We start from the raw sequence: 26,866 nt of genomic DNA on the forward strand, positions 1-26,866 counted from the left end.
AGGGGTCATTAGGAGGGCAGATGGGCAGGATCAGGACCCCTGCCCAGGGCTCTGCCTGCTCAAAATAACAGGGCACCCCATTCAGCACTGAAAAACACTGTAAGGAAAGGACTGACAGGCAAAATTCCCCCACTCCTCCAGTACTTCCCTGAATCCCTGGAGTTACCTACTGCCCAGTAAATAAGTGACCTGAACATCCATATGGTCTCAAGTACCAGCACTCCAGCTCTTACCAAGGAGACAACAGCACAGTGAATTTGCAGCTTCATAACCCCACCTGATGTCCTCACCCCTCCATAGGAGTCACTGGACAGCTGGGGGCAGAAATAGATTCAGCAGGAGCCTTAACTTTCAGGCTAGAATGAGAACACAAGCAGTGAGAGGGTCTGCCTTGCATGTGGCTGAGCCCGATTAGATCCCTGGCATCCCATGTGGTCCCCCGAGTCCATCAGGAGTGATTCCTGAGTGCAGCCAGCCAAGTGTGGCCCAAAACACAAAACAAAAACAAAAAACAAAAACAAACAAACAAAAAAATACCAACCCTTCAACCTTCTCAGGACAGAACCTGAAGAGAGCAGAAGCGAAAAGGAGAAAAGAAATTATTTCTGCTCCTATCATGAAGCATCTTGGGGTTCAAAGAAACTGGGCCTGTCTCTAGGTCCCAGTATAGTCTGAGAGACAGCAAGCTCCTGGCAGAGGGTTCTGGGGGTATCTTTCAGGATGTTCTGGGGACCAGGGCAAAACTCCCGAAGTGAATCTGGGAAAGAACTGACTTAAAATCATATGGCTGAGTGGCCTGAGCAATAGCACAGCAGGAGGGCAGCCAACCCAGGTTCGATCCCCAGCATCCAAAAGTGTTCCCTGAGCCTGCCAGAAGTAATTTCTGAGCACAGAGCCAGGAGTAACCCCTGAGCACCTCTGTGTATGGCTCTCAAACCTAAAAAACAAAAACAAACAAAAACAAAAACAAAAAGCATATAGCTGGGGCCAGAGAGACAGGACATCAGCCAACCTGGGTTCAATCCCAGAACCCATATGGTCCCAGAGAACCAAGAGTGATTGCTGCCTGTGCACAGAGCCAGGAGTAAGCCCTGTCGTATATAACAAATATAATTATTTATATTATAAATAAATAAATATAATATTTATATTTATTATATATAATAATATATAACAGATAATATATTATTTATATAATATATAATGTTATATATTATATGTAACATATAATATATAAATTCCAACATATATAAAATAAATATAAATCTATAAATACATTTACTTTCCTAAGTGAATGAGTGCAGAACTCAGACCCAACCAATTCCAAGGAGCCTGGAGTCTCCACTACCTCCAGAAGACAGACCCTCTACTTTCACTGCCAAGTCCCACAAGCATCGAGGCTCACGGCAAGTACTACAAATGGGACTAGGCAGCCCCCCTGAGCTGTGAGGACTGGACTTGGTCATGTGTGGCATCGTGGACCTTGACATCCTAATTATCTTTTTAAGAAAAGCCAATGCTCGTCCTTTGAAGACAACCAGTCCGCAGACATGGCACGGGGCAAAGCTTCCAAACAGGATTTGTGTTGGCGGTGGCAGGAACATTTCCTTGGTGCCGAAGGACTGTCTCAAAGGCCAAACAATGACGACAAGACAATCGACGTAAATCAAGAACCGCGTGTGGGTTTATTCGACATTGGAGAAAACAGTGGATTTAATCGTGTGAACCCAAATGAACTGTACAATATTAATGATAGAACAGCAAAATGTATAAATTGATAGTGCAGGGCTTGTTTTGCTTCCACGGATTTCTTTCTTTCTTTCTTTTTTGTCTGCTATCCATGCATCGGGGCCGATGCCATGACCAGTGAGTTCTCTCTATTGAAGTCAAGCTGCAGGGACAAGATTTTATTCCAAAATTGTGGTTTTACAGTATATACACAGACATTGAATATAAAATGACAATATAAAAAGTTGAAAGAGAAAGCATCCAGCCAGAAGGTACAAAGAAAGTGAACTCGATTAAAAATGGTACAATACGGAACAGAGAGTTTTTAAGCTGATGCTGGCAATTCACAGGGAAGAAATCCAACATGTTGACCCCCCTTTTAATTTTTCATTTTTCAATGCAGCACGCTATAGAAAGTTCAGCTTGTACCAAAGCTTACATTTGTAAATAACTATAAACCGCAGTATTTTACAGGAAAAAAAAAAGAAAGAGCATTTTTTACACATTTTTAAATAATAGCTTGCATACATTTTTTTTTCTTTTCTCTTTTTTGCCAAAAAATGGCATTATTCAGCATCCAGAGGGTTTGGGCATAGTGGCAAGTGGGGTGTCTGTGGTGGTGGCTTGCTCGGGTTTGGTTTGGTTTCAAACATGTCATGTTGTGGCTTCCTAACCCCGTGAGTCTGAAGCATCTCTCAACAGCTGCACCCTCCCTCACAGACCAGTTCTGCAGATGAAAGCTCGTGTGTTAATTATTAAGTAAGTGGCGCGTCTGACACTGCTTTTGATCTGAATGAAATGCCTTTACGCCTTTTTGTTTCTGTTTTATTTTGTGTGTGTGTGGATGTGTGTGTATGAGTGTGTGTGTGTTTGTGTGTGTGTGTTGCTGTTGTTGTTTTTTCCCAAGTGAAAGGCACGGATACACGATTACAGTCCTCAAAGGGGTTAAATCTGACAAGACCAGGTTCTATGACCTTTATTGTCATGGCAACTTCGTAATTTTAGGATGTCTTTTGATCATGGTTATTTGTGTCTTTCTTTCCTGCTAAATAAATGTCTCTCTGAGCACTGTGCCCCACTCTTTGCTAGAAAAAGAGAGCTTAACATCAAGAACAGATGTTGAAAAGAAAGGTCAGACTGACTCACGGCAACAAAAAAAAAAAAAGAAAGAAAAAGAAAAAGAAAAGAAAAGAAAAAGAACATGCACAGATGAGACAAAGAGCATATAAATATAACTACAAAATATGTGTAAGAAAAACCGGGTCCAGACAGGCAGTTCAGGGGAGTCAGGGGGGGCTGATTTTGGAGGCTCAGGCCAGGCCTCGTGCAGGGGAAGGTGTGGTCCAGGGCTATTGTTTCTCCAGCTCCATCACATAGATCAGGTGGTCCTCGGGGGACTTGCCGTGGGTCTTGCTGAGATGAAGCTTCACCGCGTGTTTGCTGGCGAAGGTCCGGTTACAGAGTTTGCACTGGAACGTGGAGCCCAGCTCGTCCTCAGCGGCTGCCAGTGGGCCCAAGGCCTTAGAGGCCAGGACCTTGCTGGCATTCTGCTGTTCCTGCAGCTGGCTGAGTGGCAGCTTGGAGAGGTCCTTCAGGCTGAAGCCCAGGTGTGTCTCTAGGTGGTGAATGTACGTGGAAGCAGTTCTGAACTGAGAGGCACAATCGTTGCAAAAGAAAACGGGATGCCCAGTGTCCAGGTTCTTGAGAAATTTGGTACCCCCTGTCCTCCTCAGCTGGTACTTGACATTGGCCAGCCAGTGGCTGATGGTGGTCATGGAGAGCCCTGTGAACTTAGAGATGTGCACACGCTCCTGTGGGCCCAAGTCTGACAGGATGTACTTGCCCTCCGGCGTCTCCCGCAGGCTGGAGGCGAATTGGGCCTGCAGAATGAGAAGGTGCTGTGGGTTCCAGTTGGACTGGCGACCTTTCCTCTTGTGCACGGGCGACAGCTCGTCCAGTGCCTCCTCAAAGCTGCTGCCGTCGGCGTCCGACTTCTCGGACACTGTGGAAGGCGTGGAGGACTTGGGCGTGAGGCGGCCCGTGAGGTTCTTCACCATGTCTGAGATGTCCATGAGCGCGCTCTCCCGCAGTGGGGATCCCACAGCCTCGGCAGTGGTGCCGCCCACACCCAGGGCCCGGCTCTTGGACTTGGTTAGGTCGATGGGCTGGTCGCTGTTCTCGTAGTAGTAACGGTCAATAGCATCGGCCGGCCTGCCAGGAGCTGCAGGGTACACCGGCTTGTCCAACATGCTGTTGCTGATCTTGTACAGCATGGCTAGGGGGTCCAGTGAGGGGCTCACGGGCTTGGACACTTTGCCCAGGTGGCTGTTCATGATGGACTGCAGGGCACTCAGCGGGTTGATGAAGGATGGCTCGGGAGAGTGGTCGGTGATGATGCTCAGGTTGTTGCAGCCATTGGTGACTTTGGTTTTCAGGGGGTCAGTGCTGTTGGGCGGATGGCCTTCGCCAGCCGTGGCCTCCTTCCTGGTCTTGCCTACTGTGTCCCCCTCAGGGCCCTTCTTCTGTACCTTGTTTCCGCCTGTGTCCTCGGCCCGTGGACCCTCCTTGTTCTCTTTGGCCGCAGGTGACACCGTCTTGGCCGGGGAGCTCTTGTCCTTGTCAGCCGGCCGCTCTTCCTTCTTCCCGCTGCCCCTGCCCGTCACTTTCTCCACAAGCTCTTCCATGGCCGACACGTTGCTCTTGTGGGGCGGTGGGGTGAGGCTTCCCGGGGAATGCAGAAGTGCACTGTGCTCGGCAGCCAGTGGCTTGGTGCCTGTGTAGCTGGGCTGAACCTGGACGCTTTGCACAGGCCCAGTGGCGGGCAGTGGTTTCACAGCACCAGGCAGCTGGTAGGCAGCGTGGATGCTAGGGTAGCCGCCCCACGAGGGTGCACCATTCTGCGCCTTGCTGATAGCCGTGGACACCGTGTTCTCCAGGGACTTGAGGATGTCTACCCCACCCTTGGGGCTCTCATCCAGGTCCTCCTCCCGCAAATACTGGTACAGGGCTGTGGGCTCCATGGGCTCCGTCACCTCCTCACTCTCCTCCTTGATCTTTTTCTCCACCTCTACGGCCACTGTTGTCACCGCCACAGTCACTGCTGCTGCTGCTGTTGCTGGCACCTTCTCCTTCTCAGTCTCCTTCTTCTCGTCGGGCACCGGGCAGCCAGCAGGGGACTCGGGCTGCTTTTTGGAGTGGGAGGCAGGCAGGCGGGTGTGTGTGGTGGGCGGCAGAGGGATGGACTGGATCTTTTCCTCCACTACAGGGTCCAGCACCAGTTGCTTGCCCTTCTTGGAGGCGGATGTGGTGACCTTGAGGAAATGGCCGGTGACCATCATGTGGGCCGTAAGCTGCTGCAGGGTGTCGTGAGAGCTGCCACACTCCATGCACTTGAGGATTTGTGCTTTGCGCGCCTCGAACTGCCATGTATAACTGGCGCCATTCTGGTAGCCATAGCGGTTGTTGGGGGTCACGTAGGGGTTGGCGGCTTTTTGGTCCTTGGCTGCCTCACTCAGGGACGGCTCAGTGGCGGTGGTGGTGGAAGCAGCGCCCCCCGCAGGTTCCGGTGGGGAGCTGGGGGACGCCAGGTCCTGAAGGGCACGCTTCTTGGTGGAGGGGACCAGCTTAGTGATGGCCGGCACGGGCTCCTTCAGAGGCACTTTCTGGTAATGCTTGGTCTTGATCATGTGCACGCTTAGGTCCTGCAGGGACTCAAATGAGTGGCCACAGTACATGCACTTGAGCACTTTCTGGGCGTCCTCCTTGCCCTCCATCTCCATCAGCGAGCGCTTGCGGGGCTTAGACCAGCGCTTGGCCTTCTCGGACTCCTTGTCTCGGTTGTCATCGCGGTAGTGGCCCGTCTCATTCATGTGCACCGTCAGCTCCACCAGCGTGTCATAAGCAGCACTACAGTCCTTGCAGCGGAACTTGCTGGCACCGGTGAACACAGACCCGTAGAGCTTGTTGTTCTGGCGGTACAGCTGCACCGTGCTGAAGAGGCTTGGCTCGGGCAGCAGTCCATAGCTCGATGTTTGCTGCAGCGTCTTGGCCAGTGCTGCCTGGTGCCAGTCATAGCCAGAGCCACTGGTGCTTGTGCACGTGTTGGTGCTCGCAGTGGCTGTGGTGCTGGCGGCAGCAGGGCCTGGGGGGCAGGCAGGTGGCGTGGGGACGGTGGCCGGGGTGCTGTCCTTGGGGCCCGCATCACCGTTGCTGGTAGCCGAGGTGGACTTCTTCAGGTCCAGAGCCAGGCTAGACCAGCAGGACTCAGAGAACAAATTAGCGTACACGGCTTTAATCTGGGCCAGGCTGTCCTGGGGGTAGGCAGTGCCACTCTCAGGGGCCGCTGGCTCCTCCTTCTCCTCCCGGGGTGCAGAGCCCTTGAAAGGTGCCAGCTGCTCACTGCCCTCGCTGAAGGGAGAGCCAAAGGCTGCGTCCGCATTGGTGGCGGTGCTGAGCGGGGAGTCCTGGTAGCTTGGTGCCTCCGGGCCGTCAGCATCCTCAGCTGTGGTGCACGGACGCTCACTTTCGGCCGTGTCCAGAGATGCACCATCCTCATCTGCGGCCGCTGTGCTGTTCCCCTCCTCCGCGGCCTTCAGCTCTTCCTCGGGGACGTAAGCTGCAAGAGAGGGAGGGCGATGAGGAGAAGGAGGAGAGGACATATGGCAGCCCCCAAACCTTACTGCACCCCAACTGCACCCAGGTCCCTGCCCAGTGAGCTCACAGGCCCTGCCCAATGCACCCAAGGCCCCTTCTTTGTTTCTTTTTTTTGGAGGGAGGGTGTTTGGGCCCAACCCAGCAGCACTCAAGGGTCACTCCTGGCTCTGAGCTCAGGAATCACTCCTGACAGGCTCAGGGGACTCTAAGGGATGCCAAGGGTCAAACCCAGGTCTGCTACATGCAAAGTGGCATCGCTGTGCTATCACTCTAGCCCCAGCACATCCTCTTCTTAAAAGCAGGAGGTTCTACTATGGTACAGATGAGAGGGGAGGGTTTTAACAACTCCTACAGCCCCCCAAGCCCAAATATTGTGGCCACAGCCCAGCCCACCCCACGTCGGGGATGGTCTGAGAACAGTAACATGGATCCTATTGGCTGGTCCTCTCCAAGAAGGATATAGCCTAGAAATCAACCCCTGTCCCTTCCACCCCTCAGCACAGACTTCAGAGCTCCACAGCGCTGATCAGAGCCCAAGGGTGACCAGAGGAGGGTGTTTGGGTAAAGGCACTGGGTCCCCAGGAGGAGGGATGCAGGGACGCAGGAACCCTGAGGGAGTCTGCTTGGTGTCCAGGCCCAGATCATGAGGGATGGTCTCAGCAGATCAGAACAGGAAGCCAAGAAGCTGTGTAAGTTTGGGGGATGCTGAATGTGGGAACAGCTTTACTTTGGGGAGAGGGGGTGCAGGGGTGGACAGGGGCTAGGAGACCCCAGGAAGGACATACAGGTCAGCACAACCCCTTGTCCCATAAGCAGCCCTGCAGTGTGTACTCGGTCTTGTCTCTGTGCTGTGGGGTGTGGGCCACACCTCCTGGGGGGCCCTCGGGGATTGGGTGATTCTGCTGCCCTGGGGGTGTGGGCCACCCCTCCCAAGGGCATGCACAGAACTGAGGTGAATCCTGCCAATCACAGCCCCGAGACTGGGTCCTCAATACTGCACACAGAAGTGCTGCTCCTTTGCCAACTGCCCTGTCCTCATTGCTCTGGTTTCCCCTCCCAGAACTGTGCTCCATCAACATGGGGAGTTTGGGGTTAAGATACTTGCCAGAATGGCCCATTAAAATGCACCACTGTGGCATTCCAGGGGTGTCTCATTAAATAGAATCACTCATTATCACATTATCAGAGCCAGGTCCAGAGGGAACGGGCAAGAGCACCATGTTTCCAGCGGCTGTCAGCAAGGGGGGACTGTGGCCACCCCGCGGCTGAGCTGGGCAGAGAGCTACGGGCAAGCAGCCTCACCTAAACAGGCCACTCTCGCCAACGCAGCCCACGTGATGTCACTGCCCACCAACACAGCCCATGTGATGTCATCACGTGCCAGCATGGCGCACGTGTCCCATACTAGCACGCATAAATGTGAGCTCCAAGAACATGACCACATGTGTCCCATATAACACACAATCATATTCTGGTTCCATGAATACCACATGTGTCCCACAGAACATACATGTTCCAGCTCCATGAACATGAGCACACATGTCCCATTCCAGCATGCACATATTCCATTTCCATGAACACAGCACATGTGTCCCACACAAGTACAGATATTCCTGAAACACATTTCTAGTTCCATGAACACAACACACATGTCCCACACCAGCACACACAGATGTCTCACACACCACACATATGCTTCAACTTTGTGAACATGAGCATACATGTCCCAAACCAGGATATACAAGTGTTCCAGCTCCATACATGAGCACATATATTCCATACCAGCATACATGCATTTTACAACTCCATAAACACAGCACACACGTAGCACACACGAATGTCCCAGGTATATGACCATTAGCACACATATTCCATACCACACACATGTTCCAGATCCATAAACACAGCACACATGTCCCACATGTGGATGTTCCAGCTCTATGAATATGAGCGTACATGTCCCACACCAATACAGACAAGCATCCTACCTCTATGAATATGATCGCTTGTGTGTGTGGCCTCCCACAAGCCATGAGCACACATATGCACGCACCAGCTCCCGTGAGCATGAGTACAAACATGCACAGGCAGGCGGAGGAGTGTCACCATAGGCCCTGGGGCTCCCCTCCATATACCTGACAGGCAGCTCTGGCACAGAGGTGACAGCGCCCCACAAAGAGACATCAGGCAGGACTGTCGGAAGCCACAGCTCAGACAGACCTACAGGACAGCACTAGGCCCACTGGGGACTGCTGGAACACGGGATCCCTACACTGTGGCACACTTGCGTGTCCCCAGGAAAGGGTGTATGGAGGCTCAGCTAGACTCACAGCAGCCCCTTCATGTCCTATCAGGACACAGCTGAGTACCATGAGTACCATGGTACTATGAGAGGGGAGTGAACCCAACCTGGACCCAGGCTTTGTCCATCCAGCCCTGTGTGTCTTCCAGTCTTCAGATAAAAAAGATAGTGCAGGGATGGCCACAATACTCACTCTAGTGTCTCACCCTGTGTTGTTCCCCCCAGCATCTGTCTTCACCTGGGCCTCCTCCCAACCAGCATGTCAGAGCTGGTCCCCTGCTGGCAAGCAGGACCCTCTCTCTGACCAGGCTGCCCCCATCCCTGGCTCATGCACAAGTCCCACCACACTCTCCTGCACCCAAGCCCAAAAATCAGAGCCTGACTGGCTCTATCCCAGGGTCTCTTCCAACTGCTGGCTCCAGAACCACAGCCTTGAGCACAGTGCCACACTCAGGGCTCTCTCAGCCAAGTTCCCAGGAAACCCACATGCCTGACCTCCACCTCAAGTGCTCTTGAGGATCAGAACAGCAACCATTGCATGGACTCTACCCCCACCCAGCCCCACCTGTCACCTACTCACAAATCTCCCCACCACCACCACACTCTTACAGCACATGCAGGGGTATAGGGGAGCTCAGGTCGTAGGCCCCAGATACCTTCTAAATCCCCATGCTCCCTGCATAGCCTCTAAGTCACACAGACACCTGCCTGCCCGCTTGGCCCCTCCTTTCTCACACAGCGCCCCTCACACCACCCTTGGTCCCTGCAGGTCTTGTCTTTGGATGTGAGGAGGGCCCACTGCCAAGGGCGGGTCCCTAGGGAGAAGGAAAACCAGGGTTTCAAACTTGGGCAAACCTGGGTCTGCTCACATGGCCCAGGGACCCCTGCTGCTGTCTGAGGCGCTCCGGAGGGCCAAAGGGTGAGTAGCTCCCAGACAACACGGGGTGCTGGTTCCCAGAGGTACAGACAGTGGAATCAGAAGGAGACCAGGATCCTCAGAGTATGTCCACACAGACCTCCTGTGGCTCAGTAGTCCTGGGCTAAGAAGGAAAGATTGGGTGGGGTGTGAGGTGTGCTCCATTGTACCCTACAACCTTTTCCCCTAGGACACCTCTGTGGCACAATGTCACCCTGTCAAAGACAAATTTACCAGCCACTAGGTGCTGAAACCAGACCACAAGTAGCTCCAAGTTCATGGCGACTCTATCAACCAACCGATATTCACAAAAATGAGGGCGTCTGGACACCAGAAAGTCTCCATTGGTGATGTGGCCCCAGCATGGCCATGTGTGTGTCCATGTGTGTCCTGGGGGCAGGATCCACACTCGCCACTGCAAATGCACCAGTAATACGAGACCATGCACAAATCTTCTGCAGCACAGCTTTGGCTCCCACATGCTCCCCGCCCCCTTCAGAGACCACCAAGGGAGAGCGCTGGGACCCCACAGTGGCCCAGGACCCCCAGCAGAAGAAGCTGAGCAGCTCCAGGTACTCAGGAGTTCTGGAGAAAGACACATGGTGGTGGCAAATCAGACGGTACAAATGAGGTGGAATCTAGTTGGATCCTGAAACCCAACACGGCCCCCTGTCCTGATCACTGGGGCTCAGCAACTCAGACATCATTGGGGTGATCCCCAGAACCTCTTGAGACCCACACTGGTGCCCACTGCCCCTCTTCTTCAAGGAGCTGTGGGTGTGCAGAAGGCAGGTGGGCACTGCCCAACCTTCCAAACCACAGGGCAGCCTTGCAGGTCCCAATCTCTATCTCCATGGGTCCTCCTTCCCTCAGAACCAACCCTGCTGGATTAAACAGCCTTCACCCTTAACAATGATGGCTTCCTCTTTTACATGTCAAAGACTCATCTGGGAGGAAAGAATTTCTAGATAGGTTCTTTACCTTTGTCCCCTACCCAACCATGGGGGTGGTCGAAAGGACCTCAGACCCGTATTTCACCTCTCTCCAATCTAGTTTTGATTATTTTTGCAGTGCTCTATACCTCCCCATGAGGTTATGCCATGTGGATTTATTCACACAACCCTCAGGAGTGCAGAGACATGCTGGGGTCCTGGGAGAAATGGGGTGGCTGAGAAGCTGGGAAAGGGAAAATGAGGCTGGACATGAGCCTGTCCATACCCAGAACCAGGCAGGAGAAGCAGAGCTCAGCACATCCATACAGGGACAGATACAAGACCTGGGGCCACAGCTGTTTCCACAGGTGCAGAGGTGACCTTCAGAACTAGGGGGCTTTGGCCACACCCCTGTGCTGATCCCTCAGGATCCAGGCCGTTTCCTTGAGACAAAGGCAGCACAGTGGCTGCTCGGCCACTGGCTTACGATAAACACCAAACTTGGCTATTGTATTGCCACCTGGTGAAGTGAAACGATCGTACCAAATTACATGTTTATCTACAGCAAACTGGGTTTTGGGAAGGCCGATGTGTTCTCCAAAACAGATGGTCCTTCGATCAAAATACAGTTCTGCCCAGAATATATTTGCACCCCCAGAGGGGCCTTGGGTGCGTCTCAGAGATGCTTGGAGGCCGACCTGGCAGAAACTCTCGTACATTTATAATCGATCACTTATAAAGTGACTTTGTCCCAGATACGGGAAGCCCAAGCAGCTTTGATGGAAGTCAGAACCTACTGGGAAATTTTTTTAAATGCAGAAAAGGCAGAGATGAGGGGCGAGCGCATCATGGGCATCTGAAAAGAACAGGGAAGCTGAAACAGCAGGGTGTGAGTGCTGAGACATGTTCTGATTTCTGTCTGGGAAGGCCACATGCTGGACTGAAAGCCACTGATCTTCCAGGACAAGAGCAGACCCTCTTCCACTGCTTTGGCAAATGTTCCTACTTGGCACCAACTGCAGACTGACTGGTTTGTTGGGTTTAGAGCAGAGTTGCTGCTTTCCTTAAAACCCAACAGAAGCTATTTCAGAGAACAGCAGAGGGTCTCTGGTTTCTGCCTGATTCTAATTTTAATTAGAAAGCCACAGGTCACTTCCATAAATAGAAGCACTTGGTTCCCTCTCCCTGCCCCAGAATTTTATTTCAAGTGAAGAGAGAAATAAAAACCTTCAGTCTCTCTCTCTCTCTCTCTCTCTCTCTCTCTCTCTCTCTCCCCGCCAACCCCCCCCCCTCTCTCTCTCTCTCTCTCTCTCTCTCCCCGCCAACCCCCCCCCTCTCTCTCTCTCTCTCTCTCTCTCTCTCTCTCTCTCCCCGCCAACCCCCACAGTGAGCAGGCCTAAAGGGACGAATCTCATGCCAGAGTCTGTGGTGAGCCACTGAAAGGGTCTTTAGCAAGGGCACAAGGGAGCAAAAAGGACAGAGAGACCAAGGCCCTGCTCTGATTTTCTGCCCCATCTAGAAGAAAAGAAAGAAGAATGTGGAAGAAACCTGGCTGGTCAGAAAGGGCCTTCAGAAGCTGTGGGGATGGAGAGCCCAGAGCCACCCCAGATAGAGCCTATTCTTGGTTCCAGGCACAGGTGTACAAAGACCAAACAGCAGGGTCAGGCCATGTGGATCTCCAAACCCAGGGAGGCCCAAACATGCCCCCCACAGTGGCCCAATCTCAACACCTATGGATCTTGAGCTGACAGGGAAGATGCACTCAACAGAAGACAGTTTCAAAGGCAGATGGATGAATAGTAGGACACACAGATGCAGAGCTCCAAGGATGCCCGACACTCTGGGACAGTCAACCCACCCTGCACACTGTCCCCAAGACACTCCTTCAAGAATGTCACCCCATCCGCTGACTGTGCCACTGCACAGGACCTTGTGACACTCCTACACCAAATTCTGATGTTGATGGTGGATGGCAGCTGTGTCTGAGGGAAGGAGAAGAGGAAGAGCCTCGGACCCCAGAATCTCCAGAGAACAGATAAAGCCTGCTCTGACCCTCTCCCCTGGGGAGCTGCATGGCTGTCATGTGGGCCCTGGGTGGGATGTGAATTCCAGAGACCTGGCCTTTCTGGCACCCCCTGAAGGATAGGCAACGGGGGTGTCAGAATCAAGCACCATCCACAAGCCAGCTGATGCCTCTTTCTCTGCTCTGGTGCAGTGCCAAGCCTATTCTCTGGAAGGAAATGAACTTGCCTTCCTGGACGTGTGTCTATGATGGTGAAGACACACAGAAACCAGAAGGAGCACTGACTGTCTGCAATATTCATTCCTGCTGGTATGGTGTGGGGAAACAGGGATGCTGACCTCAGGATGCATGGAAATAGTTGGTTCCAGGCATACAAGGACAGACACCATGCCATGTACAGGGTCAATGGGAAAAAATGCAGCATGACATCCTTAATGTCCCTGTGACTCTGGAGTCACAAAACTGTCCATTGACCCTGTGCCCAAGGGAAGGGAGAAGTGTGAATGGCAGAGCTAGGCAGCTCTACCAAATTCTATGATGATCACTTAAGCCAAGCAGTAATTCTCCCTATGCCAAAAACGGAAACTGAAGCTCACAGTTTCTGTCATTTCTTGGGTATCACCTTGATTTAGCCTTCCTACACCCACAATGAGGGGGTCAGTTCAGGACCTCACAGGCAGGCGGCGGTGGTGGTGTGGCCAGATACAAAAACAAACAAAAAACAATGGAATAAAACAACCATTCTCCAAGGGGAACAAGATGCCCTGATCTGATGAGGAGACTGAACCTTTCATTTTTTTAAAACATAGTGTTTTTGTTTTTAATTTATTTTTTATTTTTGTTTATTTATATTTTTGGTTTATAGGCCACACCCAGTGACACTCAGGGGTTCCTCCTGGCTCTGCACTCAGAAATTGTTCCTGACAGGCTCAGGGGACAATATGGGATGCTGGGAATTGAACCTGGGTCTGCCGTAGGTCAGTTGCATACAAGGCAAATGCCCTGCCACTGTGCTATTGCTGCAGCCCCAAGACTCAACCTTTCTAAAATCTAAATCTGGAAGGAATCTTCTAACACCCTTTCCAGCACCTCTATGTGTCTATATATGTGGTGTGGACATGGGGCAGAGTCAAGGGTCCCTAACATTCCACCGGAAACCACAGGTCATTTGAAAAAAAATGTTTCCGACTTGGTGCTGGAGCTATAGCACAGTGGGGAGAGCATCTCTCTTACACATGGCCAACCCGGGTTTGATCCTCGGCATCTCAGAGGGTCCCCTGAGTCTGCGAGGAGTGATTTCTAAATGCAGAACCATGAGTAACCCCTAAGCACTACTTGGTGTGCCCCCCAAAAAATGTTTCTGACTTGAGTTGGACAGAAATTCTCCTTCTCCGATAGCAGCCCAGCATTTTTAAAAACATGCTTCTTCAAAGAGAATCGGGTCTAGTTCTAAGTTGCAGTCATTTTCAGAGTGGGGCAAAGGGACCATATTTGTTGCTAATGGGGAGACTAGCCCAATCATTCCCAGCACCCACCAAACTCACTGTCATTAGGGCCAGGGCCCCCAAAGCTCTGTCTCATTATAGCTGACAGGAAGTGTCCCTGTCCCTACCCCCCCCCCCTCAACACCTGCTTGGCTCCTCCTGGAAGCTTCCCAGAGAGGCTTTCCCTGACCTGCTGCTGAAGGTCAGAACTGGGCTTCTACCCACCCAACCCCAGAACCGTTCACAGGAGACATGCATGCACCCCTCAAAACAGACCTGGGCCAGAGCTATAGCATAGTGGTAAGTCATTTGCCTTGCACAGGCCAACCCGGGACGAACCCAGGTTTGATTCCTGGCATCCCCTAGGGTCCCCTGAGCCTGCCAGGAGCAACTTCTGAGCACAAAGTCAGGAGTAACCCCTAAGCACCACTGGGTGTGGGGTTGTACCCACATGGTTCTCACAGCCCAGACTTTGGGTGTGTGTCCCCAGTGGCTTTTAGCCCTTGGGCTTCTGGCTACAGGTCTTGCCCACTGTGCTTGGATCTCATGAAACAAATAGATGTAGGATGGATGTGGGCATGTAGGTGAGCAGCAGCATCACTGGCCATCCCCTTCCCTGGAACCCTTCCCAGAAGCAGAGGCCACCAGAGAGGGATCAGAAACTCCAAGATGCTCCCACATGGATGGCACAGATAATGGGGGAGTGGTCTCTGTCTCCAGGGGTGACTCACATGGGGGGCAGTGCTGAGAGAGGTACCCCTCCACTGGGTGAGGCCCTTCACCTGCTGCACCTGTTCTCCCCTAGTCATGCTATCTTCAGGAGGCATCTGGGTGGGCACTATGAGTATCTTCCATCCTGCCCCCAGGCCCCACCCGAGCGCAGATGCATGGGCCAGCCCCTGCCCAGCTCTGAAAGTAATCACCTGAAAATGCTCTATTTACTTCCTGCTGCAACATCAGAACAGAAGGATCTAGCCTGTTTCCACTACTTCCAAATGGCTTCTGTGGGTGAGGATGGATGCTGGAATCCCCCACCAGACACACTTCCCCCCACGCCCACGAAGTCCCAACAACACCAGCAGATCCTAGCAAAGAAGTCCCCAACAGGGAAGGGTGTAGACTCTGAAGGGCAGAAACGCCCAAGGAGCTGAGAAGTGGGTCAGGAAGGAGCTGTCACAGGCTATGTCCCCATGACAGCAGGAAGGCAGTCAGACAGGCGGGACTCAAAGGTGGCTGTCATTTTCCATAGAGCCACAGCCTTCACCTGGCAGGTGCCCTACTGCATGGAACCTGCTGCATCAGTGAGTGCCCAGGAATGGGTCCGCAGCTGTCCTAGTGCTGTTGGGGAGGGCAGGAGTAAAGCCAGCAAACAGATCTGGGATCTCATTTGCACAGGTTGGGGAGAGCAGGGCAGAGATGCAGGCCCAGCTGTGAGGATGGTAGATGCTTAAGTCCGGAGAATCTTCTCCCAGGCTGGGTTGCCCCTCAGAACCCCCTAAGGGTCTGGAAGCACCAGCTTCAGCCTCACTGAGAGCACACAGTACCTCTGGCTGCCCCTGGCAGAGCTTGGGCAAGTTTTCAAGGAAAAGATTCATTTACAGAGCCTAAGAAAGCTGAGCGGCCTGAGTCCAGCGCCCTGTCACAAACCTTCAAAAGCTAGAGGCATGGGCAGCCTGTGTGCTGCCCACCCATAACCACATTTGACAGGTTGGTCTCAGACCCACGGGAGCACCAGGGAGAGGACCCAGGAGCGGGGCTGGGGATCATTATCGAGGCAAGGCTAAGTGCCAGGGCTATGGAGGGGAGTAACTCTGGGGAATTGGGTAGGGTTATGGGGTGGTGTATGGGGGTCTGCTAAGTCAGTCTGAGTAAGAGTCCTGAGGAGGTGAGCAAGGTATCTGGAGATGGGCGGGGCTCTGGAAGAGGCAGGAGGAGCCCTAAAGTGGTGGGTGAGACTCTGGGTTATGTGGGCGGGGATCTGGTGGGTGGGACTCTGAAGGAGGTAAGTGGAGCCCTGAGGATGTGGGCAGGGTTCTGGAAGTGGGAGGAGCTTTGGAGGAGGTAGGTGGAGCCCAATGAGGTAGACAGGGTTCTGGATAGCGTGGGCGGGGCTCTGGATAGGGTGGGCGGGGCTCTGGATAGGGTGGGCGGGGCTCTGGAGGAGGTGGGCGACCAGGACTGACACACAGACTTTCTCCTGGTCCCCACAGGCATAGCATCAGAAGGAAAGGGGTATACCTGAGCCTGCCCTTGATACTAAGGCATCAACACATGAAGTGCAAGCTCCCTTGGGAATCAAAAGATACCTTGTAGGGCTGGAGTGACAGCACAGCGGGTAGGACATTTGCCTTGAATGCAGCCAACCCCGTTCAACCCCAACATCCCATATGATCCTCTGAGCCTATCAGGAGTGATTTCTGAGTGCACAACCAGGAATAACCCCTGAGGACTGCCGGATGTGGCCCAAGACCCCAAAAAAAGAAAAATCAAAAGCTAAGGAGATTGGGGGTGTGTGCCCTGATAGAAGGGACAGAAGCCACAGGACAGCAGGGCCATTGTGAGTGGGCACCGTCCTATCCACAGGCACTGGTGTTACAACACTCCTGGTGCCTAAGGCACTCTATGAAGCCTCTGGAATGTCTATCACACCCAATGGCATTTTTCAGAGAAAGAGGGGAAATGACCCTAAAATCTGTATGAAGCCCTTAAGAGGCATAGCTGGCCTTGAGCAAAAAGAACAAAGCCATATTTTAAAAGTAGAGTACAAAGGTATAACCATCAACATAGTATGTTATAGCTATGAAGGTGGGTGAGCAATGGCATGGAAGAGAGAAATGAGAGGAGTGATTCCTGAGCACAGAGCCAGGAGTAACTCCTGAGCTGGGTGTGACCCAAAAGCAAAAAACAAACAAACAAAAGACACCTGGGGCTAGTGGTCCTTCCCACCAAAGAGACCAGCCAATGCATTTCCCAGCTCCCACCATTCGGGTTATTCTAAAATATTACATGTTACTCTGAAAGAAAGAACTGACTGGGAGGGCCGGGAGACAACACAGCAGTGTGGGTGCAGGCAGGCTTAGCTCATGTCCAACACAGGTTCAAGCCCCATCACACTGGGGTCCCAGCAGCACGAGCCTGCCAGCACCATGGCCCAAATTCCTGAGTAGGCCCTTGCGCCTCATTGAGAAACAAGGAGAAACCCTAAACCTCCTTGAGAAACCCTAAACTCTCTCTCCTCTCTCTCTTTCTCTCTCTCTCTCTCTCTCTCTCTCTCTCTCTCTCTCGCTCTCACTTGTTTCTGGAAAAATATTTCCCAAACCCTAAACTCTCTCTCCTCTCTCTCTCTCTCTCTCTCTCTCTCTCTCTCTCTCTCTCTCTCTCTCTCCTCTCTCTCTCTCACTTGTTTCTGGGCAAATATTTCCCAAACCCTAAACTCTCTCTCCTCTCTCTCTCTCTTCTCTCTCTCTCTCACTTGTTTCTGGGCAAATATTTCCCAAACCCTAAACTCTCTCTTTTCTCTCTCTCTCTCTCTCTCTCTCTCTCTCTCTCTCTCTCTCTCTCTCTCTCTCTCTTTCTCTCTCTCTCTTTCTCTCTCTCTCATTCTCTCTCTCTCTTTTGTTTCTGGGCAAAATTTCCCACCCTAAACTCTCTCTCTCTCTCTCTCTCTCTCTCTCTCTCTCTCTCTCTCTCTCTCTCTCTCTCACTTGTGTCTGGGCAAATATTTCCCACCACCTGCAAACAGGGCCCCAATCAGCCTCATGATTCTGAGTAAACTCACTGAGGAATAAATAAGTGCTAAGATCGACCCAACTGTGGCTCACTGCCACCTCTCAGACTCTGCATTCACTCACTGCCAGAGCTTTACAGCATGAGGGTCAGTTTCTACATCCACCTAGGGACACCAAGGCCCAACCCTAGATCTACCCTCCCCTGGGGTGGCCCTCTCATGCTATCTCGGAGCTCACCCCCCATAGTGCATCTGCCTTCAGACCATGACATCTGTCTTCACCCCTAGAAGCTGAGGGCTGGCGGAGAGGCAGAGGCTCTAGATTGTGGGTGGCTCATCGTGGGTGGCTGCCAGTGTTAGCCACACCGAGCAGACTAGACACAGACAGAAGAGAACTGGGAGCCCAGGGGCAAGGGGAAAGGGGAGACATTGTTCCAATGGAATCAGAAGGCAAGTGTGGGAAGACAGAGGTTCTGGGAATGGACCCCTGAGACAGTGGACAAAACTTGGGAGTCCCTGGGTCACCCTGTTTAAAGGGCAAAAATGCTGAACTCCTGATTCTCTGGTTATCAGGACATAAATGAATGTGTACAATTGCACCCATCAACCTCCTGCCAGCCACATCAGCCCAGTCAGGGTCCCAGCAGAGTGGGCTCTGGTGAAGGGCCACAGTAGCCCTCCATGGAGAAACATCCAGAGTCTGTAATCTCTATTCCCAGGGGCCTGGGCTCAGCCATGCCAGCTGCTCTGGGGAGCATGGAACAAAGAGGAGTACCCTGCCCAGACTCAACAGCACTGAGTCCAAAGCAGCTGGATGAGATGCTGGGAGGGTGATGTCGCCTGGCTCCTCCCTGAGACAGAGGCTTCAGGTACATCCAAGCATCTGGGAAAGAGCCACAACTGCATCAGAGCAGAAACTACCCCGCTGTCTCATCATGCCTGGATTGAAAGCGTTTTCTGCTGGTGGAAAAGCCCTTTCACTCAAGCCCATCCATCCTCGCCCTGCATGGCACAACCACCAGTCAAATCGCTTCCTCCTCTATCCTGGTATATTCTAAAGTCCTGGGGACTGTGGGGGGAGGCCTTCTGGATCTGGACAGCAGCTGTTAAGCACCCTGAGATCACAGAGGGAAGGGAAAGGGACAGGATGGAGTGGGAGAGGGTCTCTGAGAAAGCCTGTCTCTGCAGATCCATCTTGCCCGAGCGGGGCCTCCAGTAAATCAGTAAGAATATCTGTCAGAGATATCCGGCTGCACCATTTGGCTGATGTCAAACCTAAATAAACCAGATCAGAAGCCCAGCAAGTGGCAGGCAGGAGAGAAATGAACGGGCACAGGCAGCCTTCTCCGCCTGGCTTGCTGGCTGATTTTGGGGGGATGGGTGGGGGCCGGGTGGCAATCACCGCGGTCATTTGCAGTACTAATGTCCAATTCAGACTCCTTTCATTCTCCTGATTTAGGCGGTCAGAGTGGTTTCACAGCCGACACGGGGAAGCTGTGCTGTTTAGCAGCCTGTTTAATGGGAAAGCGGGCAGTCTTATTTCTTCCCTAGATTTGGTTTGTCACCGAGTCTCTATTCCATGCCACTCAGCTTTGATGTCTTTGGACAGAACTGATCAAAAGATGTCATCTGACCTACACAGCATGGCAGAAACTTGGAGAAGTCTCATAAAGCGACACTCGGGCTGTAAATAAAATGACATTATTATTTCCTCTCTCCTATCATGTAGAAGAGCCAATTATGGTAATACACTGCATGTCAACGAAAATACTGCAATCTTTGGGAGCCGCGGCAGCCGGCAACAGGGCCCCACATGCTTCTTCCTGGGAAAATGTGCCCATTGGAAAATGAAGAGGAAGGAGGTGATCAATGTCAGGAAGACGGTTAATAAAACCCTGGACAGCCAGGAAAAGTGCAAGTCAGCAAACAATGGCCAAGTGCAGAATTCAAACTGTTAAGTTTCCAAATTATCTAATAATTTAATCTCCGGTGATTTATATTCCAGCCCCCAACAGGGCCACTATCATCGCCTACATTTCTCAGCATTTGACGGACAGAAAAGACAATTTATGGGACTAATAAACCCTGTTGTACCTACGACATCTTAAGGCAGCCAGTAGGCTGGGCAGGGGGGGATGCCCTTGTCCCTGGGATTCATCAGAATTCGGAGTCTGAGGTGCAGGTCTTAGGCATGTCATGCTGGGATCGATTAGAAATTTTCCATGTGGACAGGATTTTGCCATCAGTCTCCCATGGGTAGCACTGGGTAGTGGGAGAGTCATAAAAGCGAGTGCCTGTCTGGCTAGAGTTTCTCATGAGAAACTCAAAAGCCAGAGGCTCATCTCCAGGGTCCAGAGCAAAGAGCAAAGCTACATACAGGCTCACTCTTCCTCTCTCCAAGCCTGGAATTGGGCACCCGGGATCAGAGCCCTCATTGGTTATGCTCCAGCTATCCAGACCTGCTGGTATCCATCTCTGTCCTTCCCTGATGACAGGCACCCAAGACTCCCAGCAAGTATGCTCCTAGCCAGATCCCTACAGCATAGGTGTGTGAACTCACCCAGACCCCTGTGATCCCCAAGAGGCCTGGACAGGAGGCCACTGCCCACCTGCTTGAAACCTGACTCCCAGTACCTCCCAGAACAGAAGTTGGGGCCGAGGCACAAAATGAGGTTTCCTCCCTAGGAGAACACTAGAGTATTTCCACCATCGGGACAGGGATTCATTTTAAGCAAATAAATAAATAAATAAATACCCTGTAATTAGCAACCATGAAAATCAAGGGAATAAAGTCATTTTAGAGCCGTGAAAACTGGAACAGAAATGAAAACTTTTTTTTGGCTATGTCAGAAAAAATTTTAAATGCCCTAAATGTTGGGACTTCAAAAACAAAATGAATGATGACAGGTCACTTCTACAAAAACAAAAAGAGGCCGCTACACCTCTCCCTGCCATTCCGGCCCAGACATAACCCAGTGCAGATGGAAGGTAGGAGCCTCATCAGGATAACCACCACTCCTGCTCTATCTCATCCCCACAGCTCTACTCCCCCAGACCTGGGCCTGTTGTCCTCCAGATTTCCCAGGACAGAGCTGGCACCCCCTCCCGCCTCTAGGACTGGTGATGGAACAGGAGGAGCCAGCCTAAGCAAGCTCTGACATATACTATAAGACCCCAATCCCTGCTATGAGGCCACGCCCACCCTGTATAAGCCATATCTTACACTATAGAGGCCCCACCCACCCTCCTTCTATATAGGACCCATCTTCTCCTTTAAAGGCCTTTCCCACCTATATAGACTCACCCACTCTGTATAGGCCATGCCCACCCTATATAGGCCCTGCCTCATCCTGTATAGGCCCTGCCTCATCCTGTATAGACCCTGCCCATCCTGCATAGGCCCCACCTACTCTGTATAGACCACACCCACACTTCTTAAGCCCTGCCTTACCCTGTGTAGGCCCCACCTGCTCTATAGGCCCCGCCTCCTCCTTCCCACCCAACATAGCACCACCCACTGTGTATAGGCCCCACCCTTATAGGCCCCACCCCCACTCTGTATCATCTCAGGACCAGAAGCCATAGGCAGAGTTCATGTCCCTCTATCACTGCTTACTCCCCCTGCATGGTAAAGGCTCTGCGTTTCCCTGTTGGCACCAAGTCTCGGAGCCATGCAATATGGGGACTCAGGACTTGGGTCCCAGTAGTGTTTCCAGATCTCCTTCAGCTGCCAGCAAGACCCCGGTCTTCCAAAGACACTTTTCACCCCAGAAATGATTTCCTGAGCCCATCAGAAGAAACCTCCAACCCCCTTCAACTCCCTCACAATGCCCCAATATGCCACGAAGCACCTTGCTGGCTAGAAGGTGGATTTCTTGAACTTGGCAGGGGAGAAGATGGAACTGCCCGGTCAGACAGGCATTTCCAAACCTCTCCACCTTTCTAACTTTGGAAGGGCCTCACCCTTCATGGAGAGCAGATGAGGGAGTCACAGATGGATCCATTCGGTATTTTATCCCCTACCCCAATATTAAATTTTATGTGGGGAATCTAGGAGTTTAAAAGCTTCCCATTTTTCGTGTAATAAAAAAGAAATACAATATCCTGTTGCTATGCAGAATGACACTTGATGCAGGAAAGAAAACCATTCTCCTGAGCCGCTCTTTGAAATACGACCCACGACGTCATTTAATTTCTGAAAACCCTAAGGTCATGTAACACACTTTCTCTGTCATTTGTAAGTACATTAAGTCAGTGGCCATACGACAGGGGAATTATGATAATGGGCTGTGAAAATGGGTCAGGCCGGCACTGCAGGACAGGCTGCTGCCAACACCCCTCGGTGCAACGGAGCAAGGGAGCTACAGGCCAGGAGGCACCACAGATTTGTCTCTGCTTCCAGCTCACAAAAGCCCCCTAGGCCAAAGGGTCCTTTGCCATGAGATGCCTGAAGAAAGCACACAGGGAGAAGCCCAGGCCACAGCATTCCAGTCCTCATCAGCTTCACCAAGAAACACCCACTAAGGCCGGAGCTATAGCACAACGGGGGGTGGAGGCAGGTGCCTTGCGCGCTGTTGACCCAGGTTCGATCCCCGGCATCCCATAGAGGATGAGCCTGGCAGGAGTGATTCCTGAGCGCAGATCCAGGAGTAAGCCCTAAGCACCAAACCAAAAGAAAAATAAAGAAAAAAGAAACACCCACAGTGGTCCTGCCACTGTCTCTGATCTTGGCAAAAACTGCGGAAAGTCAGCCTTGTGGGGTACAGGGCCCCTTGGGGAGTGTTTGCACCTGGGCATCACGTGGCCAATGAGTCCATCACTAGCTCACTGTCCTTTGCACGTCAAAGCAAAGCAAAACAAAAGCACCAGACGTGATGTGACACCAGCCTGGATGTTCAGAAATGAAACTGGTCAAACACATCTGAGATCCAGCCTGATGAATTTCGGTGGTACGAGCTCTTCCCTACCCCTTCTTCCAGCGAAGTGGGCCGGCCTGGAACCTGAGCCTAATGAGTGCTCAGGAGAATCCTGCCCCAAACCCCTCCTGGCGCTTGCAGGCGCCTTGATCTGGAAGAACGGGCTAACTGCCTATGTCTCTGAGAATTTCCTCTTCAATGGCCCTTTCCCTTCCTTCCTCTTTGCTCCACGATGAAGGAAAAAAAATCTGTCAACATAATAGTCCCTGGGAGAACTCGAAGCAAGAGGCTGATGAACACAAAGGCACACACACACCAGCCGCACGCAGAAGCGTCCTGGGTGAAAGAGATCATTGCAGAGATAATTATTTTGATAGAAGCCAGCTGAAAGCTCCAGCGATAGATTTCACCGTTTCTGCGAAGGGTGAAACTCCCCGTTTCAGAGAGCTGCTAGCCGCCAACCTATTTACTGGGTGACATTTTTTGTTTTCGTTTCTTTTTGGAACATCGCCATAATGAAAACTGGGAATGCAGATAATTCGTGGGACCCTGGGGTGGGCACATCTTTCTGAGGCTCACTCTGAACACATGTGTGCAGCCCTGTCTGTCCGTCCAAAACTGTGATGTATAAATGTGTCCTCTCTGGGTGACATCACACCTTGCTAGAGACACGACAAGAAGCAGGAAGGAGAGCTGGAGTCGTCCCATGGACAAACCAGCTCAGAAACCTCGTGGGCTCCGGAGACAATGTGTTTCCACATGAATTCAACGTGCCCTGAGCCAGAATGCTTGCAGAGCTGAGAAACACCTCCGATTGCTGCTTCTTGCTAACACCCTGGCATAAATCAACACTTGTTTCTCCCTGTCTCCCTTACAGCCCCTCCCCTCCACACACAAACCCAGAAATCTTTCCTGCATCAAAAACTTGGTAAAAGGTCAATTCTGTTTAACTCAATACCACCGAAAATGGCATCGCTCTATCTGACATGAGCATGCAAATCAGCTCAGAAAAACAGTGATTTTCCTTCACCCTGAATAACAGTAAGTGTAGGACGGTTGATACAAGCCCCCACATAGAAAAATAAAATAAAATAAAACCAGTCAATATCTGTGGTTTAGTTGCCAAGATACAAACAAATAAACAAACAAAAAACACCCAGAGCAGTGGAAACAGCAGTATGGTTTCTGTAAAACTAGACAATTCCCTTCACTCATAAATCCCAATTCATATCCATCCACTCGCATTGGCAGCTGAAAATGCTGGTGTGTTCTTGCAAGAAAAAAAAAAGACTCAGGAAAATATTCAATACAGTGTTAGAAGAATGATTGATCATTGATTATTGATTGCTTTTGCTATCTAGGGCAAGACAAAAGAGTGGCTCTCTCAGAGATGAAGCAAGAAGGGAATGAAGCTTCTGGTGGTAGTGACAGCAAGGGGGACCACAACTTCTGTGGCTCTGCTGCACACAACAGGGCCAGAGGCCAAAGCCAAAAAGAAACAAAGATTGAATCTGCCTTGGGCAGGGTAGTGAGGGCAGTGTGATGGGCACAGCCATATTGGGAAAATTTTCAGAAACAAAGATGCCAGGGAAATAGTGCAAGAGTTGATGAACAAGCACAGTAGTGAGCAGGGAGGTGACCAGCTGCTTACAGAGGCACTGTGGTGCTGCATAAGACAATGGATGCCCATCCCAGAACTGGCACTACCCTTTGCTTGGTTCTTCCTTATGTAGTACAGGTTTCTGATGCAGCCCGGCCACATGAAGCGCTGATCCAGCCTGGACTGTGGCCCACACCTGAGCCCCACAGAGGAGAACCTCTTAGAGCCTGCAGAGCCTAAGAGCCAGACAAGAGCTGAGAAGCTTCCAGAAGGGGCTGGGGAAGCCATATGGACCTGCCTGGTCTCCCCCGCATGAGGATTGTAGATGCTTCAGTCCAACAGGCCCCATCTGAGATGCCAGGCATTTCAGAAACTGTGCTCTAGGCATGCTCAAGGCTTCAGGGGCCAGGAAGTTCCAGCCCAAAGGGACCCTGACCACCCCTTCGGACCAAGAGGCTCAGGCCGAAATTACTCCCTGGTATTGCTATAATGATCCCAGGGGTGGGGTGATCCCGGCTGAACTAGGAGTACTTCTTGCCACTTCCCTTAAAGAAAATGGAATTACAAGGCCAGAGCAAGAGTACAGCAAGGAGGGTGAGGCCTTGCAGGCAGCCAATTCAAGTTCGATCCCCTGAGCACAATCAGGAGTAAGCACTGAGCATGGCAGGGTGTGGGCCCAATGCTTCCTACATTCATCAGACCTTCCTTTACCCCTGGAGACCTCAAACTGCACACTGCAGGCACATGTGGCCTGCCGAAGACATTTATCCAGCCTACCAGGTGTTTTTGCCACCACTGCCTGTCCTGCTTAGCAGCTGACTCATCTGGGGCCCGCAGTGCTCATGTGTGGGATATGTACCTCACTCTCTGAATCCTTCCTCTGTCTCTCAGTTTTTCCTCTCAATCTCAGGCAGGGGTCAAACTACAGCCCAAGGGCCACTATTGTTCATAGTTATTTTTAGTAGCCCAGCCCTCCAATAATATGAGGGATAGTGAACTGGCCTGTTTAAAAAGTTTGAGGACCCCTGTATTTTATTCAGGCCTTCCTTCACCCCCTATTTTATCCAGGCCTTCTTCCCTCTTCCTTCATCCATGCTTCATTCATCAATGCCTTCATTCACTATTCACACCTTCCTTCACTCCCTCACTCATCCATGCCTTCCTTAAGTCCCTCCTTCATCCATGCCTTCCTTCATTTCCTCATTCATCCATGCCTTTCTTTGTTCATTATCTATGCTTTGCTTCACACCCTCATTTATCCCTTCACTCATTCTCCAAGACTTCCTTCGTTCCATCATTCATCCATGCCTTCCTTCATTCCTTCTGCCATCCATGCTCCTTCATTCTGCCATGCTTTCTTTCACTTCATCCACACCCTTGCTTATCCGTGCTATTCTTTATTCCTTCATTCAACCATGTTTCATTCATTCAAGATAGCCTTCTCTCCTTTATTCATTCTTCCTTCATGCCTTCCTTCAATCCCTCAATTCATCCATTCTGTCCTTCCTTCATTTCCTTATTAGCCCATGACTTCCCTCACTCATTCATCCATGCCTTCATCAATTCCCTCACTGATCAGTGCCATACACCACTCCTTCATTCCTTGCATCTTCTTTTATCATGCCTCACTTCATTCCTTCATTATGTCTTTCCTTCTTTGCTCACTCATTCATCTCTTCACTCCTTCATTCCTTGACTCCAACATTCACTCAGACCTTCAAGCATTCATTTATTCACTTATTCAATAATTCCTTCACTCCTCCACACACAGTCCTTTCAAGAATGACTGAATGGGGCCAGAGTGATAGCATGGTGGACAGGGTGTTTGCCTTGCATATGGCTGACCCAGGTTCTATCTCCAGCATCCCATATGGTCTCCCAAGTCTGCCAGGAGTCATTTCTATTTGTTTGGTTTTGTTTGGAAGCCATACCCGGTGGTGCTCAGGGGTTGCTCCTGGATCTATGCTCAGAAATCACTCCTGGCAGGCTCAGGGTACCATAAGAGATGTGGGGTATCAAACTCAGGTTGATCCTGGGTTGGCCGCATGCAAGGCAAATGCCCTACCCATTGTACTATTGCTCCAGCTCTGAGCAAGAGTGATTTCTGAGCACAGTGTCAGGAGTAACCCCTGAGCACCATCGGGTATGGCTCAAAAACCAAAGACAAAAAAATGAGTGAGCAACTAGACATTGGCAGAACCCTGAGTAGCCTGAATATCTAGGGCCCTGTGGAGTCTGGAACATAGACACACTAATCAAGTAGACAGCAATGTCACCCTTTGGAAAGAAAACTGAAAACAAACCCACACAAAAGCCCCATCCCTGGCTCCTGAGTGTGGCCCTGTAAGGCAATGAGATATTTCTGGAAAAGTCAGTCTCCTGGGGTGACCCACAACCCTGGCAAACTCAACCGCTGTGAGACAGATATACCTTGAAAAGTAAAAAAGCTTCAAAAGCAAAAATCATTTCTCTCTGGAAAAACAATCACCACATATTTTAAGTGAAAATATCAATCCTTCAGTGAATTTTAGCAAAATAAACCAAAGAGACAAGGTTTAGGACTCTTCATCCAGTACTCGTTTCCA

At 51.3% G+C, this 26,866-nt stretch overlaps 1 protein-coding gene across 1 annotated transcript in view; it reads right to left on the reverse strand.

The window, feature by feature from the left end:
* Window positions 1-1,662: 1,662 nt before the first annotated feature.
* TSHZ1 (teashirt zinc finger homeobox 1) overlaps window positions 1,663-26,866 on the reverse strand; it is a 64,802-nt gene continuing 39,598 nt past the window's right edge. Inside the window, exon 2 of the mRNA XM_049781746.1 lies at window positions 1,663-6,343. Coding sequence (XP_049637703.1) covers window positions 3,078-6,343 — 3,266 coding nt within the window. The 3' untranslated portion in view covers window positions 1,663-3,077. The remainder of the gene's footprint in view (window positions 6,344-26,866) is intronic.

This window comes from Suncus etruscus, chromosome 10, assembly GCF_024139225.1.
Source record: "Suncus etruscus isolate mSunEtr1 chromosome 10, mSunEtr1.pri.cur, whole genome shotgun sequence".
NCBI lineage: Eukaryota > Metazoa > Chordata > Mammalia > Eulipotyphla > Soricidae > Suncus > Suncus etruscus.